General features: G+C 38.1%; 2 protein-coding genes across 3 annotated transcripts; one reads left to right on the top strand and one right to left on the bottom strand.

Annotated features, from left to right (window-relative positions):
• The first annotated feature begins 3,171 nt into the window (after positions 1-3,171).
• LOC147510013 (AUGMIN subunit 8-like) lies at positions 3,172-13,128 on the top strand. Its single transcript, XM_086597983.1, has 6 exons — positions 3,172-4,524; positions 5,198-5,422; positions 6,469-6,585; positions 6,667-6,756; positions 12,650-12,757; positions 12,904-13,128. The coding sequence occupies exons 1-6, from the start codon at positions 3,229-3,231 to the stop codon at positions 12,994-12,996; spliced, it is 1,929 nt and encodes a 642-aa protein (XP_086454109.1). The 5' UTR covers positions 3,172-3,228; the 3' UTR covers positions 12,997-13,128.
• A 1,065-nt stretch (positions 13,129-14,193) lies between these two features.
• On the bottom strand, positions 14,194-20,074 carry IRX3 (Cellulose synthase family protein). 2 transcript variants are annotated; one of them, XM_086602111.1, is made up of 13 exons: positions 19,921-20,074; positions 19,648-19,843; positions 19,165-19,364; positions 18,964-19,063; positions 18,166-18,286; positions 17,754-18,020; positions 16,927-17,272; positions 16,558-16,821; positions 16,174-16,386; positions 15,868-16,075; positions 15,572-15,768; positions 14,995-15,348; positions 14,194-14,895 (listed from the first exon to the last, which is right to left on the bottom strand). In XM_086602111.1, the coding sequence occupies exons 1-13, from the start codon at positions 19,993-19,995 to the stop codon at positions 14,314-14,316; spliced, it is 3,123 nt and encodes a 1,040-aa protein (XP_086458237.1). In that variant the 5' UTR covers positions 19,996-20,074; the 3' UTR covers positions 14,194-14,313. The 2 variants fall into 2 exon arrangements, with proteins under 2 accessions (XP_086458237.1, XP_086458238.1); XM_086602112.1 differs by having other exon boundaries at positions 15,572-15,765.
• Positions 20,075-20,988: the final 914 nt, after the last annotated feature.

Here is a 20,988-nt window from a genome sequence, read left to right as displayed (position 1 = left end):
AGCGACACCAAAGACACTGCAGCCCGGCACAAAGACAAAAACAAAAACAGTTAGAATGGCATAACCAAAATGTGAACGTTTGCTTCTGTCAGTCATTGCTGATTCGAGGTCTGTTTGTTATCTCCCTTCAGTTTTGCTACTTTGCAACAATGTTGCATGTTATCAAGGAGGTTGAACCTTGTAATCCCACCGAGTACCAGAACCAGCTTATGGATATCCTTAAAATCAATCAGGACAAGCTGGATGAGTGCAGTGCTCTTATCTTGGACTCTACTTCGGGAGATATCAAGGAGAACCGTAATGTGAGCTACACTCGTAAAGCGCAAGTATCGGGTTTGAACCCAGCAGCCCAAATGGAGTAATTGATGCGTCTTTTCAGCTCGATAGCTCGAACGATTCGTGGGCGTGAGTTCTTCAAGATCTTCTTCTCCAAAGTGTCTGTTCAAGAATAGCGTAATCCGGGAGCTCCGGATGCCACTTTGTCTTCTTTCAATCGTTTGTGGTCGATGTCATTACTAGTCCTCGTTAAGCACTCTTTCTTTTCTTATTATTTCTTATTCTACCAAAGATCCATGCTATTAAGAATTGTGGTTTTCATCATATATGTTCTTCAAGTGCAAGTCAAATTTCACCATCTCTGCATTTCTAGCCAATCCTAATTCACATGTATGAGAAAATTATTGGAAACTTCTCCCACCATCACCAGTTTTTGGAGAATAAAGAGAAGAGGAGATTGGAAAGCGAGATGTGTGGCATTTGACTTGGAAAAGAATGAACAGTGATTAGGGAATGAACTATTTGATATAGTACACTATTATGTCTCAGCCATTATTCTTATTTATGAAAACATGCATTAGTAAGAATTCAAAGAAAAAAAAAAAACTGACACACAATTATCAATATACAGAAATGATAATGTCTTCCCTTTCTCACACAGGGTACCATTATTAGAAGTGGATGCTAATATATGGTGGACCTTATGATTCCATGACAAAATGAAACCTCTCCTTGCACTGTGATCCAACACTCAAGACAATATTTCATCACAAATCGCAAGCGTTTCATCTCGACAATAATCATTTCAAAAGGAGGTCGAACTTCGGTTGGAACAACAAAGATGTTCAACTTGAAGATACTGATTCCATTAAAATTTACTAGAAGTAGCACTTTCATAAGCTAAGTTCGCTGACCTGCTAAATCAAAACTAACGTTTTTCTGGTTGTGGGAGATTACCTTAAAATCAAAACACCAATCCCAATCCTAAAACCGAAAACAAAGTTTTTTTTTTTAAATTTAATATGTAATATGAAAAAAAAATAGATTGCAAAATATGGAAAGCTTATATGAATTATCTTAAATGTAGAAGAAGACTACCTTAATTCAGGGGTGGAAGATTGAAGCCACCTAGCAATAGCAATATTTGCTGAAGAAACTAAAGAGGGGAGCGAGCAGTTGGAGAGAAGAAGTGATTTTAGGGTTTTTTTTTTTGTTATTCTGTTGTTATTTCTATTTTCAGTATTTTGTTATTTTGTTCGGGCCAAAACCCAAAAGAAAGCCCGCGAAGAAGACTGTGAAAATTGAAAGAGTCCAATTGTGACGCCACAATCGCCGCAACAAATATATAGCAAATATTGAGAAAGCGTAAATATTAAATCGACTAAAGCTTATAGCAATGAATACGGCATTGCAAATAATTCCATGTATTGTCGCAGCGACAACTGCGTTGCCAATGCTAAATTCCTAAAAAAAATATTTGTTATTGTTTCTTAAAAATAATAAAAGGAAGCATTTGTCACGGTCTAGGCGTTGCAATATGTGAATGCAAGTAAGTCAGGCCTTATGGAACGGAAGACATTTAGCAGCGCCAGTTGGCGTTGCAATAGATGTGTTTTAGCAACAAATTTTTAGCGTGGCAAAAGGGTGCGCTGCAAAAGAGCCCTTCTGTTGTAGTGTTATAATCTTGAGCAGGTTTACCAAACCAAACCTCCATAAGAGTTTTGCCTCCAATTGCAACGGAAGCGATAACAACTACAAATGGCGATAACAACAACAATAACTTGAGAGGTGTGGTGAATCACAACCAACCAAAGCAAACAAAGTATCAACTATGCAAGAAATAACCAACCAAGTAGTAGAGACACAAAAATTTAAATGGTTTGGCTTACGCCTAATCCACAACCAAATGAGAAGTTTTAAATTGAGAGAATCAAATAGTGTTACACACTCACCTTGTTCAATAGAACACCCAAAGTCCTATTTTAGAAGAACTCACAAATCTCTCATCACCCTTTGGTTTAAACCCTAACTTTGTTTTTATAGTGTAGCTGAAATTTCAAAAGAATACAAAATTTTGGCCCATTTCGGCATATCCACCAAAGGCCCATCATCCAAACAGTAACTTCTTGTGGCGCGAAAACAACGCCAACAAAATTCTTTCAAACTGCTTCCTTATATTTTGAGTTAGGAGAAAAACACTTGTTCATATTCACCGTGAATAACGGGTGTTCCTTGTTGAGCGATCATTCCTGTTTCATTCAGTTTCGTCCATGCCCATCAATACTTGAGGCTGGTTTGAATATTAATTAGTTGATCGACAAAGATTGGTTTATTGATTGATTTAATAACGCAGATTTTATGATCAGGTGAGTAGTTGTAAATTGTATGTTGTTGAATGGAATTGTTTTTCTTTTTTCATGCGCATTGTTGTTGGGAGTCTCCATGGAAAGTTATAAATACTGAAAGGAATGTTTAACAAACAAAATACCTGAAAGAAATGTTATAAATATCTACTCTTTAGTTTATTCTCCTGCACTAAACTAAATAATCGTGAGGGCTTTTCTCAGGTAGTTCCAAAGGCGAAGCAAAGGAAATATGTTAGGAAGGGACTCAGTTAGATTTGTAGTGTTATTTTGAATGCTTAGTCTCAGTTAGTACGAATAGTAATAACTAATAAGTGGTTACATTTCTTAACTTTAAATTATAAGCATATCTGGTTGTTATCTTCCTGCAAGAATTGTATACACTTCATTATGCTTGTAGTAATCTCTATCTAATTTTGTTTTTTCTTCTGTAATATTATTTTTCACCCTTGGGATTGATTGCTTATTCATTTGTTGGGGCAGGTTCTGTTTCGATACCTTGATATCGCGTTGTAATACCTGAAACTAAAGCTGTCATATGGGCTAATGAGTATTATGAAGAAATTGCCGATGAATCTGACTGGTTTAGATGGATGTGAGTGAAGTGGAGCGGCAACCATTCAAGGGGAAAGCAGAGGAGTCTACACGACCACCTCTAGTTCCCTCCGACAAGAACAATAGTGCTGTCACCCGCACCAAATTTAGAACAACCAGGGAAGTTCCTTCAAGGTACAAGGATGCAATTACATCGCCATCACCTGCTTCTTTCACTAGGCAATGCCCGTCTCCCAACATTACACGGACTGTTCATCCTTCCTCTCCTTCATTGCCGAAACGAGCTCAATCCGCAGAGAGGAGCCGTCCTTCTATGCCTTTGACCCCACCCAGGACTTCTACTCGTATTGATATGCATCCCACATCTAGAAGAATAGTGGATGGTCGAACATTTGAGGGCTTGTGGCCCTCGACAAGCCCTGTAAGGAGCCTCTCTGTTTCTTTTCAAACTGACAGTCAGTCTCTCCCTTTTAGTAAAAAGGAAAGAGCAGCCACCCATACTTCTGATAATACCTTGAAAATTTCTGCGAATGTGGCACCTATGTTTGCCAATAAACCTGAAAGAACTAGGACTCTGTTTAGAGGAAGAATTTCTTTGGATCAGTCAGAAAATGCTAAAGCTGCTGACAATCCTCATTTTCATCTGGTGGATCAGTATCAATGGCCTAGAAGAAAATCGGATGGAAAGATGCCAGCAAGTTCTTTTACTCGAAGCATGGATCTTGCGGATAAGGCCAGAAAAGCTACTCCATTACCAATTCCAGGAGGTCGTACCTCTCCAATGAGGAGAACACCTATATCTGATGGTTTTGGTAGTGGCCTGCGAAAATCCAGCAGTGACGTAGTAAACCAAGTATCACATGTTGATATTGGAAGCATTGAATATGAGATTAGTTCAACAGATGGAAGATCATTACTACAATCATCTGGAACTCATAAGTTTACATCATCAAGTAGTGGCCTGTTTTCAAGCTCATCAGACCGAGCTAATTCAAAATTTTGTAGATCTCGGTCAGTGCCTACTTCGGGACTGGCTCGTCCTCCATCACCTAACAGGAACCCGATGATATCGGATACTTCCTCCAGAGGACTCAGTCCATTGCGGACAAACTCATTAACCCCTTTTCGTTCAATAAGCACCATGACAGATAGATCCATCTGTTCATCTTCTGTCCTCAGCTTTATAGCCGATGTTAAAAAAGGAAAGAAGAGTGCCAACCGCATAGAAGATGTTCATCAGTTGCGGTTATATTACAATAGATACTTGCAATGGCGATTTGTGAATGCTCGAGCAAATGCTTCATTGTCTACACAGAAAGTAACAGCAGAGGTAATTTTCGTTATTCGTAATCATTATTTTTTGTTATCGGGGCAAACAGAACAAGGTCCCTTTCCTTTTGTTACATGAGTGTCCAATCTGCACTCTCCCTTCCACCCCCTCTCTTATCTTTTTGCATTTCCGTTCCATTTCGTAAATGAAATATAGAGTCCAGATCCTTCAAGTAAACTTTGGAGCTTTGATTTCCAGTGAAGGGTAGCCAAGGCTGCTAATTACTTAGGGCTGCGTGTAGATACACATAGGGATTATGACATGGTTTTGGCTAAAGGATTAGACTGCTAATGTCTTCTCTGTGCGGAGAATGAGTTTATTTGACTCCAAGCTTTGTGCTGTACATTTTACGAATAATCTCACCTGTTCACCTCATTGGTCCCTGGTCACCTGTTGTCCATGCTTCATATCGTATACCAAAACAGTGTGCCCTTTGACTAACCACTTCCCTTGCTTACCTAATTACTGGCACGCCACATCTTGTCTAGTGGGTTACAGTAGGATATGAAATAGCACTTGTATTGCAGCAAGTTATAATTTTTGTAGAAATTACATAATGGATGGTTACTTAGATTATAGCATAATAAAAGAGTCATCTACTGAAGATTCAAAAAAGAGACTCTCACTGAGTTATCTATTCGATAAATCGTATAAGTGTGTCTGTTAAAGTTAGATGGAGAAACTCTTTTTCTTAGTACTTCGATCTGTCACCTTACAGCTACCAGATTTTATTTCATACACTGCATTTATCGCTGTAGATATTGATTGGATGAAACAGAAAAAACTGTACACCGTCGGGACAACTACTTCTGATCTGAGCGAAACAGTCAGAAATAAGAGGATCAACCTTGAACAACAAAAGCTAGAGTTGAAGCTGAACTCACTTCTGAATGAGCAAGTAAGGTCTTCGCCATGTCCTTTCTGTTTTCTGTTATTGTTACTATTATTATTATCTAAACACAAAGTCAAGAAACCACGTTGGAGAGGATCTCGGGGAATAGGAGTAGGCCAATATAGTTGCCATTGGTTTATACGGGGGTTACTTTGTTGAAATTTGTTTGCTTTCATGGTTTTCTTATGTTCTAAGCTTTTAGATAGCCTTATAAAACCTTTAGAGAGTAACAGAAGAGTGAGATGAATCCTTGCTGGGGGAAGCGATAAATGACGTTCATTTGTTTATTGACAAATTAGACATGCTGGTCGGACGTAGTTATGTGTCTAAAATTGACACATACAAGTAGCCAAGTGTCATCTAGAAGTTGTGGTAGTATATTACTATATTATTTATCCCCCCCACCCCCAAAGATGCTTTAGTTATCTCTGTACGACTATGCCTAGTACATTTGATACGCATCAGGCTACAGTATGGTCCAAAACCTCCATTCAAAACCGTTTTAATTTGGATTGAAAGTTGGAATGCAATTTCTGAGATTCTAAGACTTGAATATCTTTAATCTTTTGTATACCTTCGCAAATAACATTGCTTGAACTATATATGCATCTTATGCAAGAAACTTGTTATCAGTGCTGTAGAATAAAATAGTTTTATCTAGGATTGTTGCATTAGTCTTGGTGATGAATTACTCGGCATACATTTAGTGGCTCTGCGCTTATGTCTACAGACACCCTGAACGACCCCAAGAAGCATAACTTTGAAAAAGATTCCTCAACTGTGTATGATCCAAGTTGCATTCATCTCCAAAGTTCTGTTTGCTTTGATCTTATCTATTAGCTATGCTAGTAGTCTTGGTTATAGTCATCATCTTGTAAGCTTATAAGCTTCTTTTGCTTCATTTGAAAATCTGTTAACTAATAAGATGTAAGATGGGTACAGTGTGGCTTTTAAGAATCTTCTATGTATATCTAATTCAAATATTAACTGTATTTGCTAGTTGTTTTACTGATGCATTTGCTATTTGCTTGCATTCGGCGATGATCAATCAGATGTCCTTCCTTGATGAATGGTTTTTATTGGAAAGAGATCATGTTAATTCATTATCTGGGGCCGTAGATGCTTTGGAAGCTTGCACTATTCGTCTTCCAGTTATTGGAGGCGCAAGGGTATGTCTCTATCATGATTAGTTTTTATAACTATCTGTACTTTCTCATACATTGATAATTCAAAAGTCTGTCCTTTTACAGGTAGATGTGCTCAAAGTTAAGGATGCCATTTCTTCTACCATTGATGTTATACAGGCAGCTTGTGATGGCATATATTCTGTACTATCGAAGGTAAGCTGTTTTGTAGTTTCTGTTTTTCCCAAGTTTATACTTTTAATCAGATCTAGGATCTGAAATTGGATAGAACTATACTAAGACCCATTGTCTTGGTTAAAGTCTTCATTAACAAAAGAAATCATCAACTACGCACATTTTCTAGCATACTATATTTGCATTTAGTAGAAGAGAATACTTATAAAATGAAGTTAGAACTCTGTTTCCGCTTAGAGAGCAGGTGATTTGCTACTTTGCACCTGTAAGCAGAGGTTGATCCTCGTCTCCTCTCTTTTTCACTAGAAAGTACATATAACTGCTTCATTAATTTACGTCAAGACTGTTGTCTGATATAATGATATTGAAATTGGTTTTTTTCGGTGGAAAATGGAAGGAGCAGAATTGAACCTGTCTTCCTCGTGTGGTTGGTTAAAGTTCCGTAGTTTACTAATAATTTCTTGATGTTGAATACTGTAGAGAAAAAGGTGTTTTTTCTCTTTCACGTGTACTTTTGCCTTGACAATGGCGCGCCCCGCGCTCATGCCTTGGTCGACCTCAAGACGATTGGTAGCCCCGCCCTCTTTTTACGGTATCGAAATGCGTCCCACTTCCAATCAATTGCGGCAAAGGATTCGATTGTTTTTGAAAGTTTTTTGGAAACAGTATAAAAACAAGTTTTTTCTGAAAAACTTAATCTAACCAAAACCAAGAAAGAGAGAGATTATAAGTGAATAATTCTTTGTGAGTTGATTGTTCATTCTTTGTGAGTGAATTGAGAAACTTGTAATCTGTTACTCCAGACATCTAGTAAGTTTGGAACTTGCAGTGTGGACATAGGCGAATTGCCGAACCACGATAAATCTCGTCTTGTGGTTTGTTCTTCCTTTACATTAATTGTTTTACTTTAGATACTTGTTTATTTGATATTGAGAAGTGTTGGGATTACTTTGGAGGGTGTTGAAATCTTGTCTAGTGTGTAAGATTGATTTTTGTGTAGGATTGATCTATTTGTTGTGGGTAATGTTGTTTCCACATTGTACTATTCACAACAATTGGTATCAGAGCATAGGTTTACGATCTAGGATTTTGAGTTTTGGTGAAGAACCATAGTGCTCGAAATTTATGTAGACAAGGTGTTCGATAAAATTCTAAAGTGAAATTATTTTTTGGGTTATTGTGTGTAACTTGAAAGATGACTCCCAAGATGTCAAATGCTAAATTTGAAGTAGAGAAATTTAATGGGAAGAATAATTTTGGGATTTGGAGGATCCAAGTTAGGGACATCTTCATCCAACAAGGTTTGCATAATACTTTAAAGGGGATTAACTCAAAGGCTGCGAGTATGAGTAATGATGATTGGGAAGAGTTTGATCTTCATGCTTGTTCATCAATCCGGTTGTGTCTTGCTAATGAGGTCATGTGTAGTGTGATGGGAGAAAATACCGCTGCCGGTATTTGGCTCAAGCTAGAGTCTATGTATATAACCAAGAGCATGACGAACAAGATGTACCTTAAGAAGCGTCTTTATCGGTACATGATAGTTGATGGTTCAACGATGTAAGAGCACATTAGTGAGTTCCATTGACGTCCAGCGGATTATTTGAATGTTGGCATGAAGATGGGTGATAAGGATCAAGCGGCATGTTTAATATTCTCTTTTACCAGAAAGCTATGAGCATCTAATGACTACATTTATGAACAGAGAAGACGTTGATCTTGACGAAGTTCAGAGTGCACTTCTTTCTTATGAGTTGATGAAGAAGACACGTGTAGAGAATAATATTGATGTAGGTCAGGGGCTAGTGGCAAGAGGAAGGTCATATGAAAAGGCTTCTACAAGCAATGAGAAGTCTAAGTCTAAGTTAAAGAAGCCTTTGACACATGTGAAGTGCTATAATTGCGATGAAAAAAGACATTACGCAAGTAATTGTTCTCACCCGAAGAAAGAGAACAAGAGAGATGGTAAGAAGAAAGGTAAGACAAAAATTGAGGCAAGTTATGTTTCAGGCTCTGAAGGGGATGAGTTGAGTCTCTGTGTGTCCACACAAGACTATATGGCTGAAAGGTGGATTATTGATTCCGGATGTTCCTACCATATATGCCCGAATAGAAAGTGGTTTACTTCTTATGAGAGCATTGATGGTGGTTCCGTTTTGATGGGTAATGACGTTGCTTGTAAGACGGTAAGAATTGAAACTATACGGATCAAGATACATGATGGTGTAGTGAAAACTTTAACTGATGTGAGGCATGTTCCTGAGCTAAAGAAAAACCTTATCTCTTAGTACCTTGGATTCCAAAGGCCACAAGTTTGTGGGTGAAGGTGGAGTCCTAAAGATTGTCAGTGGCTCTTTAACTGTTATGAAGGGTCAAAGACATGGAACCTTGTATACTTTGATGGGTAGTACGGTGATAGGCGATGTAGCAGTGGTTGCATATAGTGATGATTCTGAATGCACTAAGATGTGGCATATGGGACTAGGGCATATAAGTGAAAAGGGTTTGTCTGAGTTGTGCAAGCGAGGGTTCTTGAAGGACTTGAATAAGCTAAGTATGGGTATCTATGAGCATTGTGCTTATGGGAAGTAGTGCAGAGTCAAGTTCAAGTCAAGCAAGCACACGATAACAGGCATCCTTGACTATGTGCATACGGATATTTGGGGACCCTCCAGAGTGGCTTCTAAAGGAGGTAACCGTTATTATGTCTCATTCATTGATGATCATACTCGCTATGTGTGGGTGTATATGATGAAAATGAAAGATGAAGTGTTTGTGACATTTAAGAAGTGGAAGGCAAGGGTTGAGAATCGCACAGATAGGAAGGTCAAGACACTAAGGTCTGACAATGGTACAAAGTATACCTATGGTCCTTTCCAAGAGTTTTATGCGCAACAGGGAATTGCCAGACACTGCACAGTCAGGAGCACGCCTCAGCAGAATGGAATGGCAGAGAAGATGAATAGAACCTTACTTGAAAGTGCAAGATGTTTGTTGTCTAATGTCAGTCTAGGCAAAGAGTATTGGGCAGATGCAGTGTCCATAGCGTGTTACCTATATAATAGGTCACCAGTTCCAGCTATAGATTGCAAGATACCTTTTGAGGTGTAGTCAGGTAACCCAGCTGATTATAGTATTTTGCGAGTGTTTGGATCGACTGCTTACTACCATGTGAGAGAAAGCAAGCTAGATCCTACAGCTAAGAAAGTCATATTCTTAGGCTTCGCAAATGGGGTAAAGGGATACAGATTATGGTGTCTAGAAGACCACAAGTTCCTAGTCAACAGAGAACCTTTGATGAGACTTCCGTATTATCTTTTAGTAAGCCGGAAGGAGCTGGGCATAATGGTGAGTCTATATAAGTTCAAGCCACTGAGCTTGAGTTATCTGATGCAGCAGATGACTGGTTGGTTCATGATGATGTACCAAATCGTGGAACCACACAGCAACAAGAAGAAGAGCAAGAGCATCCGCAACTTGTATTGGCTGATCCTAGGCCAAAAAGATAAGTTAAAGAAGTGCACAAGTATGGGAACGAGAAGCCAGTGAAACACTATGGTCGGGTGGATTTAGTGGCATATGCACTGAATATCGAAGATGATGAGCTAGATAGTTTCAAGAAAGCTGTTAGAGATGCTCATTACAGAGATTGGTTGGTTGTTATGCAAGAAGAGGTGAAGTCTCTTAATAAAAATCACACATGGGACCTAGTTTTATTGCCAAAGGGCAAAAGGACTATCGGCAGTAAATGGGTGTTCAAAAAGAAAGAGATCCTTCCCGAAGTTCGGAAAGATCTTGGGTACAAGGCAAAGAGTAGTAGCAAAGGGTTTCTCCGCGAAGAAAGGAGTCGACTTCTGATGAGGTATTTTCCCCAGTGGTCAAACATACTTCCATTCGTATGTTATTGAGTTTAGTTGTTCACTTCAACTTGGAGTTAGAGCAACTTGATGTTAAAACTATTTTCTTGCATGGGGACTTGGAGGAAGAGATCTATATGAGATAACCTGAAGGGTTTGTTATTGATGAAAAAGAAAACCATGTATGTAAATTGAATCGGTTACTGTATGGGTTAAAGCAATCGCCCAGGCAATGGTACAAGCGCTTTGACACATTCATGATGCAACATGAGTACACCCGAAGTAAGTATGACTATTGTGTTTACTTTCGTAGGCTTCGTAGTAATGACTTCATCTATCTCCTGCTTTATGTGGATGACATGCTTATTGCTTCCAAAAGCATGGTGGAGATAGACAAGTTGAAATCTCAACTTAGCTCTGAGTTTGAGATGAAGGACTTAGGTGCAGCCAAGAAGATATTGGGCATGGAGATTGACAGAGATAGGAAGAAACGACGGATAGTTGTATCTCAGAAGAAATATCTTCATAAAGTAATTTCTCGTTTTAGTATGGATAATGCAAAGTCAGTTTCTATTCCTTTGGCTGGGCATTTTAGGCTTTCAGCTAAGTTCTCTTCTAGTTCGGTGGAGGAACAAAAGCATATGGCTAATGTTCCTTATGCAAGTGTCGTGGGCAGTTTGATGTATGTTATGGTGTGCGCACGCCCAGATATTTCACAGCCAGTTAATGTTATAAGCAGGTATATGGCAAATCTTAGGAAGCAGCATTGGGAGGCAGTGAAATGGGTATTAAGGTACTTGAATGGTACCCACCTTGGATGTGGGATTAGCTTATGGTGGAGGCACTTGTTATGTCAGAGTTTTTTGTGGATTCTGATTATGCAGGTGATCTAGATAGACGACGATCGACTACTGATTATGTGTTTATGATGCATGGTGCACCGGTTAGTTGGAGGTCTATGCTACAGGCTACAATTACTCTATCTACTACTGAGGCAGAGTATATGGTAGTGGCAGAGGCAGTGAAAGATGCACTATGGCTTCGAGGTCTTCTAGATGATATGGGTATTGAGCAGAACAGTGTTGCTTTGTACTGTAATAGTCAGAGTGCTATTCATTTGGCAAAGAACCAGATTCATCATGCTTCGGACCAAGCATATTGATGTCCGTTATCACTTTATATGGGATGTCATTGAGGATGGTGATATAGCACTTGAGAAAGTGGACACCCATGGCAATCCTGCTGATATATTGACGAAAGTTGTCATCGGAGTTAAGTTCCAACACTGTTTGGACTTGCTCCAAATCCTACATGTTTGAAAAAGCCCTTTGTGGGCATGGCCCTTCGGGGCAGTTGACTGCGAGTCTTCCTTGCTGGATGTGTTCTTGCTGGATGTGTTCGGCTCGGTTTTATGTGTTAAAACCTCACCGAGGTGGAGAATGTAGAGAAAAATGTGTTTTTTCTCTTTCACGTGTAAGGTGCGCCCCGCCCTCACTTTTGCCTTGAGAACAACGCACCCCGCGCTCATGCTTGGTCGACCTCCGTGCGATTGAGCGCGCCCCGCCCTCTCTTTTACCTGGTATCGAACACGCCCACGCCTTACCGAATTGCAGCAAGGATTCGACTGTTTTCGAAAGTTTTTTGGAAACAGTATAAAAACAAGTTTTTTCTGTAAAAACTTAACATAACCAAAACCAAGAAAAAGAGAGATTATAAGTGGGCAATTCTTTGTGAGTTGAGTGTTCATTCTTTGTGAGTGAATTGAGAAACTTGTAATCTGTTACTCCGGACATCTAGTAAAGCTTGGAACTCGCAATGTGGACGTAGGTAAATTGCCGAACCACGATAAATCTTGTCTTGTGGTTTGTTCTTCTTTTACATTAATTGTTTTACTTTAAATACTGGTTTATTTGATATTGAGAAGTGTTGGGATTACTTTGGAGGGTGTTGAAGTCTTCTCTAGTGTGTAGGATTGATCTATTTGTTGTGGATAATATTGTTTCCGCATTGTACTATTTACAACAAATACATATCTTCAACTTTTTTATCTTTCATAGATGGAGAGCCCAAGTCATCTGATTTCTGAAGTTGTTGAAGTAGCAGCACAGGAGAGTGTTATACTCTACGAATGTGAGGATCTGTTGGCTTTAACACTAGCAATGCAGGTAAATCCAAAGCATGATAGAATGCATGCCAAATGCTGATTTATGTGGTTTTGGATAACTTTTCCTATCCTAGTTATTTGAGGAATATTTTGTAAGTTTGTATTTATTGTTAGAAGTTCTAAAAATTGGTTTTTTCTTAATATCAGGTGAAGGAAAATAGTCTCAGGACCTATCTTATACAATTAAGTCAAGGTTTAAGCAAGGAGCAGCCTGTATCTGTATTCGAAGCACCTTTTTGACCTTTCCAGATATTCTGATAACAACCTACTTCATTTCTATATTCTATAGGGGAGGGAAGTTACTGCCTGCTATGTCTCTTACTGAATAAGTCTAACTAACTAATTATTTCTATATATTAACTGTATTGATTCTTGTAAATGAAAAAATTATAATATCTTTTCTCTCACCATGTAATGTTTCTAATTACCTGGAATAAAAACAGATTATGAAAGAAGTAAATAGTAGACAAATTTGGGCTTGCACACAGGAGCAAAAGTTACAGGTGCTGCTGCGGAATGTTTACTTGCTATCGTTTGTTTTAGAACACATCAGGGTTCTGTTTATTTTTCCTGTTTTTGTTTTTTAATTTGAATAAGATAGTTAGAAATATCTGTAGTCCTTTTTTTTTTTTTTTTTTTTTTTTTTTTTTTTGGAAAGTAAGTCTGTGTGGTCTTCCTTTCGTGATAATTATAATTATGTATCTTGAACTACAATTTTTACTTAATTGCGAACTTATTTATACAGGATACTGCCACATTTTATTTGGCAGGCTAGCCTTAGAAAGACGAAATATGTCGCACTATCTTGTATATGTTTCTAATAAATACCTATCTTTAATATAATATATAGAAAAACAAGGAGTGGAGTGAATAGTGAAGGTGTGTGGACGTAGGAACATTTTGGTAATTTTATATATTTTTTTATTAATATTTTAAGTTTTTGAAGGATAAAATAGTATTTTAATATTTATAAATTTTAAAATAAAAAAAATATATTCTATAAATCCCATGTGGATACCACGTGCACAGTAGCTAGTAATAGGAAAAATAACATCTCTTGCACATATACTTTGTCCTTTTTTGTTGTCTTGTAGACTAGTTCATAGCATGATAGCCTTGGAAAGATGAAATATGTGGCATCGTCCTTTTTCCAAGAGTGCTCTTTTGTCTTTCTTTATTGAGTCTAGTTCTTCGATTTTGTGGTATAGTAGCTTCAATGTAACCATTTTTGACAGTTTCTTCCTGGAAAAGAAGTTAAGGTTTAAAATTTCCATTACACTTTAAGTAGAAATCACAATCCCTGGTGAGTTAGATACGATCTTATACAAGCTTGAGAAATGAGTGCAATCTTGGGTGACACAAGTAGAGCGCTAGTTCAGCCATTACCTTATAAGTCCTTTTATCGCAAAGCCATAATTGAATATAACTCATTATAAGTCACCAAAATTTGCACTCGAATTTTATTGCTCTCTTCTTCCAAGTACCGCCTATTAAGGTATCAAAATGTACACAACAAATCTTCAGGAGTTGAAAATCACGTAAGGAAAGATGAAGCTATTAACAATTAATTCCACATTGCTTAACATCAGGGCCTTTCGTTTTAAGCACAAAAGGATCAATTCGGACCCAGAGCAAGGAGAAAATGGAGGCTAAAAGCACTGACCAAATTACGACAATGGTTGGCGTGCGGTTCTGCCTTCCCATTAGACCTTTGAGGAAAGGGTAGAGATGAACAATCACCCAAAAGGCAAAGAAGAGCTTCCCAAATAAAGGCCCCCATGATTGGGAACCATTGTTAATAGCATCAGATATACCAGCCACAACTCCGACAAGGTTGATGATCAAAAGAGTGGTAGGAGGAATAAGGAGGGTTGTCCACTTAAAAGCATATAGTTCTCCGAAATCCCCATCGTCGGTAGTCTTGGATGTGACTGTGAAGTTTGTATCTATCCCGGCTAAGACCTTTAGCAGTCCTTGAATGACAGCAAACAGGTGAGCAGATACACCACCAATGACCCAGAATTGCTCATTCCTCCACCATTCCTCAATGCTCACGCCACTCCATCTCAGCTCCAGGATGCCGGTTGTGAAGATTGAGATGAACAATGCGATGAAGAAAAGGCTTGCAAATGTGCTTATCTGGATTGAAACGCGAGGAAAGAATCAGTTGTAAGGAAAAAGAACATATGCTCCACCTTTTAAATGATTCTGGAAACAGTATAATGATGAATATATTACCGTTGGCATGATGAATTTTCCAGTGAGCAAGCAAATAGCAGGGAGTGTACAATATGCGAGGAGCGGTAATGAGGTGAAGGGATAGACTGTGGTATTGATGTATGCTAAACGCTCAAGCCACCTAAGGTTCCCACCCTTATAACCATACAATATAGGACTGTGGCGACTGAAGAAAATCTCAACAGAACCAAGAGCCCAGCGGAGAACCTGGTTGAGACGATCTGAGAGGTTAATGGGTGCTGATCCTTTGAAGGCAGGCCTCTTAGGCATGCAGTAGATTGATCTCCAACCGCGGCAATGCATCTTGAAACCAGTTAGAATGTCTTCTGTGATCGACCCATATATCCAGCCCAGCTGCAAAGTCAATATTCGCAAGAAGCATGATCTAATTAATGAAATTCCAGTAGTATTTCTATATATATGGTTAATGTACCTTGCCATTCAATCTTCAACTTACTGGCATCCTACTGAGTTAAAAATTTTTACTACAGTCGACAGTAAACACTCAGCTAAGATTAATGCCACTTAATTCGTAGTGATCAGTTTCATTATTTTATTTTATAGTTATGGTTGTTACCTCTAAACCCCATTCAGTTTTATCTTCATAGCCACAACTAATAACGTGAATGGCTTCTTTGAGCAGAGCTGCCGGACTTGAGGAGGGAGGGACTCCACCTTGCTCCATAAGCGTAGAAGTAACAAACGTAGCAGATTGTCCGAATCTTTTCTCAAAAGACATCTGGGACATCAGTAGTTGCTTATCCTCCTCTACTACTAGAAGGGGAAAATAGAACACTTATGATTGAGAAAAGAAAACTAACAAACATTTTAAAGCAAATAATTTATCAGTATTTAGGTAAGGACTTGATGAACCTTCAAGATTGGATCCTTCTCCATTCTGGTTGGAATATTTGCTGAGCTTTCTACGACGTCCAAAGCATGGGCAGCAGTCACAACTGACCATCTTTGGACGTTTAGGGCCCTTCGGAGGGTTATAACCATATAGAGCCTGTCTTCTGAAAACACATCCAGTACCCACATATACTGGCCCCTGTATTCCATCTAGACCCTTCATGTTAATCTGCAAAGCCAAGGAAAGTAATATCAATGTCTCTGTTTTTTAATTTTACCTCTGATAACCTAGTTAGGTACCTAGTGAAATCATGAGGAATGACTTACATCAAAGAAGACTGTGTTTCTATTGGCATATCGATCGCTCCTGTCAATGCCATCAAACCTTTGAGGGAACTGGACGTAACAGACCTTTCTTCCAGTCTGTGGATCCATCAAGAAACACATTGCCTCTCGGGCTGCCTTGCTGTTATTTATGTAGTGGTCACAGTCCAAGTTCAGCATGAAAGGAGCATTTGTAAGTACGGCAGAAACACGCACCTGGATTTTACCAAATAGAAATGAATAACGGTGAGTGTTAATTTCCGAATTAATGCAACCTATAAAAGTGCATTTCTAGATTAATGCTTCCAGTTTTGGCTGCGATACTATGAATACAATGGAATAAACTTTGTGACGCAGAATCTGTATTTACAGTTTTTCAGAAATTACCAGGGCATTCATGGCTCCAGCTTTCTTGTGATGCTGAAATCCTGGCCTCTTCTCACGAGAGACGTAAACGAGGCGAGGGAGCTCATTTCCTTCAGTATCATGGCCTCCACTATGACCAAGAAAGACTTGGATCATACCTGGATGGTCACGAGTATTGTTTCCCGGCCAAGGCGTACCATCTTGCATGATCCACCCCTCTGGAGGAGCTTTCATGGCTTTGGCAACCAAAGCATTGATCCGAACCTTAAATTCTTCATATTCTCTCTGCTCAGAACAGAACATAGAAAAAGTAAAAACATCACTTCAGCTACACTTGTACTTGAAGACAAATTGCAACTTAATAACAAACAAAATCGTAGTGGTCTGAACCTTCATAGCTCTACGTTCTTTGACAAAAGTCGGCTGGACTTTGTCCTTGAGATAATCGATTTTAAGAGAGAAGTACATTTCTGGAGCTCGAGGCTCGATGGAAAACTTCTTACAGAAAGGGACCCATTTTCGAGCAAATTCAGCTGTTTCAGATAGTGATTCAAATGTGAGCATTGATGCGCCATCGTCAGAGAGGTAGCATGAGACCTTATCCACTGGATAGTCCATGGCTAATATAGAAAGCAACGTGTTAGCTGTAACAAGAGGAGGTTCTTTCAATGGGTCTACTGTGCTCACAAATATATCCACTGCAGCCAGCATTGATGGTTCGCCTTCTCTCTCATATCTGGAATACGTTCCACAAATCAGGCTTAAGATCATGTTTCGTAATCCATTGTGATTACAGAAATTATGAGCTTTGGATCATGTAAGTATGTAAACCTTTGTATCTTAGTTCTTGAATATTTTTCTATTTCTAAATTCTGTGTGCAAGCCTTTACATGAATGTCTTTTTAGTTCTAGATTCTGTAGTCCGAGACATGAACTTGTAAAAGATGAAGTTGATAGCAACATGTCACTTTGCATTGGATCTTAATCTTGATTTACTTATTTAAGTCAGTCAATGCAAATGTAATAAGTGATGTGAGAAAAGGGACTAACTGTACAAACTTTTTTCGGTGAATATAACTGTTTGCTTGTGTTGTCTATATGATATTTTATTTGAGAAGTTTGGTGAATTTGTAAGGAAATATATATCTCCTTTAGCATTGCCAGTGAATATAGTAATTGTTAAAAGTTAATTTCACTAGTATGTTAGATGAGTAGACCTGAGAGAAAGGCGATCCAAATAGGTTTCACGATCAATAGGATACCATTTAGGGAACTGATCAAGGATCCATGAACAGGCAAACCAAATCTCACAGATTACTGACGCGAGCCAGAGGGGTATGGCATCATGGACCGGATTCAGGATTCTATAACGTAGAAAGAAGGCAAGAACCACCAATCGGATTACAATCACCATTCGATAAGGGTTGATCTTGCTTGAGGCTATGGATACTTTTCTAGATAGTGGCTGCCTTGCTTCATCCGTCCTACATTATTCCAACAACTATTATCAGCATATATAGAACAGAATAGTCATTTAATTTTTAATGACTTAGATCAGGTAGACCATTGGATCGGCCTCAATCAAGTTGCATCAATTAGTCATAACTCTTATGAAGAATATAGTTTTACATGGGCATGTCAGGGTCCATAGTTTCATCAGATTCTGGGCCAAGATTCCCTTGCTTCAATTTCCAATCATCCTTGCGCTCTTTCCATCCTTCCTCTTTCTTTTCATCCCATCTAGCACTCCCTATGTTCATTTACAAAAAATACTTTAACAGAAAGAAAAGAAAAGAAATTCTGAGAGTACGTGTGACAAATGTTTCTGAGCTATTATATATGCATTACACATTATAATAGACTGCAATTGTAAATCAGCACTGAAGTGAGAGTCTAAACAATAGTAATGATAGATGATTTAGTGTTAATCTTAGTTTGCAAAAGTTCTCAATATGAGCATTTCAATTGACTGATCTTAGAGTTCAATGCGAAGCTTGGAATATATTTCTCTGCTTTAGGGTGGTGGAGGATGTATATTTGTTATAACGCCAAATTGTAATATACCAATATGTTGTATGTGTTGCAGGTGCTGCACATAAGTATTGGAAATGGGAAAGGAACTTTAATTTAGATTATTTGTCGATACACTTCCACTAACAGTAATTATATACAATACTAGTACTGGAAGCAATGAAACAATGGAAGTATATTCATGCTGAGGAATGAATCAACTCGAGTCTTCGTTTTAAGGTCTAAAGGTAGTCTAAAATGGAACTCTTTGGCTCTTTCAATATATCAGTGAGAGCGTTATGCATAATTTAAGCGAGGAACTACATCTACTAGTGCATTGGATTATAAGGGCTAAATTATGATTAAATAAATGAAATCTTTAAATTTTGGTAATGATGCATGCAAGTGATGTTTTACCAGGCTCTGATACTGGATAGGGATGTATCCGTTTGTGAAGTGTAGAAGATAAAATGGGATCTCCATGATTATGATTGGATATTGGAAACTCCCCGCTCACCTGCACAGAACCAGATTATTCAAAAACATGTGACAGAGCACTGAGCTATATTTGCTTCAATTTTCTTAATGACAAGCATAAGAATATGTAAATTGGCTTACAGGTCGAGATATAGCACTGGTTATAATTGGAGGAAATTGTGCATTTTCGTCATTGTCTGGACCCCTCCCATAGCTCATTTTATTATGAAGCATTGCTTCGGCCAGATGTGCATGCTTGTTTTGTTCATCATCAAGATTGAATTCATGTTCTATATCATCCACATCTTCTTCTTCTTCATCTCCTTCAACCCTCGGACTCCCTACATTCATGTCATTCAAATAGAATTGAATTTTATGCGATTTACTCATAAGGTTTATAATCTATTAGAGTAGAACAGTGCACACTACTAGCTACTGTGGTCCTATCTACCTAGGCAACATATATATTCAGCAGTATATAGCATGTATTTTAGGCGCGCTTTTCATGCAGGTCGCCAGAATACTATGATCAAAACTTTCTACTTGTACTACTAATCTAGTGTTCATTAATTCAGTAGTTTAAATCATGGTAGGCTTACTACTAATTTCTACTATTATTAGCACCTTTGAGGCGTTTGTACCGGGTCTTGCATTGGGGACATAATTGACTGCCTTCTCTTCTCTCATACTCATAGCATGGTCGGCAAACTGGGAACCCACATTCATTGCATGCCACAAATAAGTCGCCGTCCACTGTGACACCGATCTCGTCACCACATATTTCACACACCTGACCATCTAATGCCTTCAATGCCTTGGGCTGAACCACGGAACATAACCAACATGTTAGGATGATATTAAAACATAACTAAGATTAATTGTGTGAGATTTCAATACCTCTTCATGTCCATGAATAACAACTAGTTCATTTCTGTTGTGTGATCCGGCCACCAATCCAGCACTTGCTTCCATGTTGTGATGGAGTAATGAAGAATGTACAATGAATTCTTTGGCTGTTCTTTTTATCAATAGAGGTGAGGTAGGCTGATATGTAGAGAGAGACGGGTTGGTTGCAGGTCCTCATTGCTGTGAAGTTAAGTTACATCTATTCAACTACCGTGCATTCACCATACCGACCTTGGTTTCCTTCTAACGATCGATCACCTTGTATGTTACTATGTTTATACTTTATGCTTCATTTATACGTTACATATATCTACGGACTGATTTACCCACTATCTAGTCAAATACTCTTCTTAATTTTCCAATTACTGGATTACCGCAATGGTACGGATCCCACATGCATGGAAAATCATCTTCAGGGTACCTGGCACCTAAAAGTTAAAACTTTAACTACAGTGTTAGTATTTGTACTTTATAATTTCCATGCCAAAGATGTAGGGGTGCCAATGGTTACCCGATTACCAGAAACCGAATGTTCCGATTTTGGGTCTTAAAAAGTTAGACCCATTTAAAATGGGTCATTAAAAACCGAACCGATTAATAACTGAAACCGTTGAACCGAATAGTAAAAAACCCATGGGTATCCGAAGCGAAATCGAAACCGATTATTATGATTTCGATATATAAAATTTAATATTATATTACATTTAAGATAATCAAACTCATACATCATAATATAAAATATATTTTTTACGTGTAAAAGTCTATTAAATATATATAGCATAATAGTGAATGTGTGTTGTTAAATGTATATTTTATAATTATACGTTAAACAAGTATATCATAGATTGTTAATACTAATGTAAACGTATATTATGAATTAACTAATACATTTTATATTTATTAACTTATACACGTGTATATTTAAATAGGATATACATGTTTGATATATTATGGTACACGACTTATTATAAACAAATATATAGTGTTCATGTTAAAAATTAGTGATGAGATGTAATTGTAAGATATATGTACTGTATGTTCGATTTAAAATACTTAATT

Source organism: Coptis chinensis, chromosome 3 (genome assembly GCF_015680905.1).
Source record: "Coptis chinensis isolate HL-2020 chromosome 3, ASM1568090v1, whole genome shotgun sequence".
Classification (NCBI taxonomy): domain Eukaryota; kingdom Viridiplantae; phylum Streptophyta; class Magnoliopsida; order Ranunculales; family Ranunculaceae; genus Coptis; species Coptis chinensis.
Note: the sequence above shows the minus strand (reverse complement) of the source record. Positions and strands in the feature narration are given on the sequence as shown.

Excerpts from the sequence above, each read along its gene's own strand:
- LOC147510013 (XM_086597983.1), top strand. The coding sequence starts at position 3,229 with ATGGATGTGAGTGAAGTGGAGCGGCAACCATTCAAGGGGAAAGCAGAG. Across the intron at positions 6,586-6,666 it reads CAGTTATTGGAGGCGCAAGG|GTAGATGTGCTCAAAGTTAA; the intron begins GTATGTCTCTAT and ends GTCCTTTTACAG. Across the intron at positions 6,757-12,649 it reads TATATTCTGTACTATCGAAG|ATGGAGAGCCCAAGTCATCT; the intron begins GTAAGCTGTTTT and ends TATCTTTCATAG.
- IRX3 (XM_086602111.1), bottom strand. The coding sequence starts at position 19,995 with ATGGAAGCAAGTGCTGGATTGGTGGCCGGATCACACAACAGAAATGAA. Across the intron at positions 19,365-19,647 it reads CCGGTACAAACGCCTCAAAG|GGAGTCCGAGGGTTGAAGGA; the intron begins GTGCTAATAATA and ends ACATGAATGTAG. Across the intron at positions 18,287-18,963 it reads CTATCCAGTATCAGAGCCTG|GGAGTGCTAGATGGGATGAA; the intron begins GTAAAACATCAC and ends AAATGAACATAG.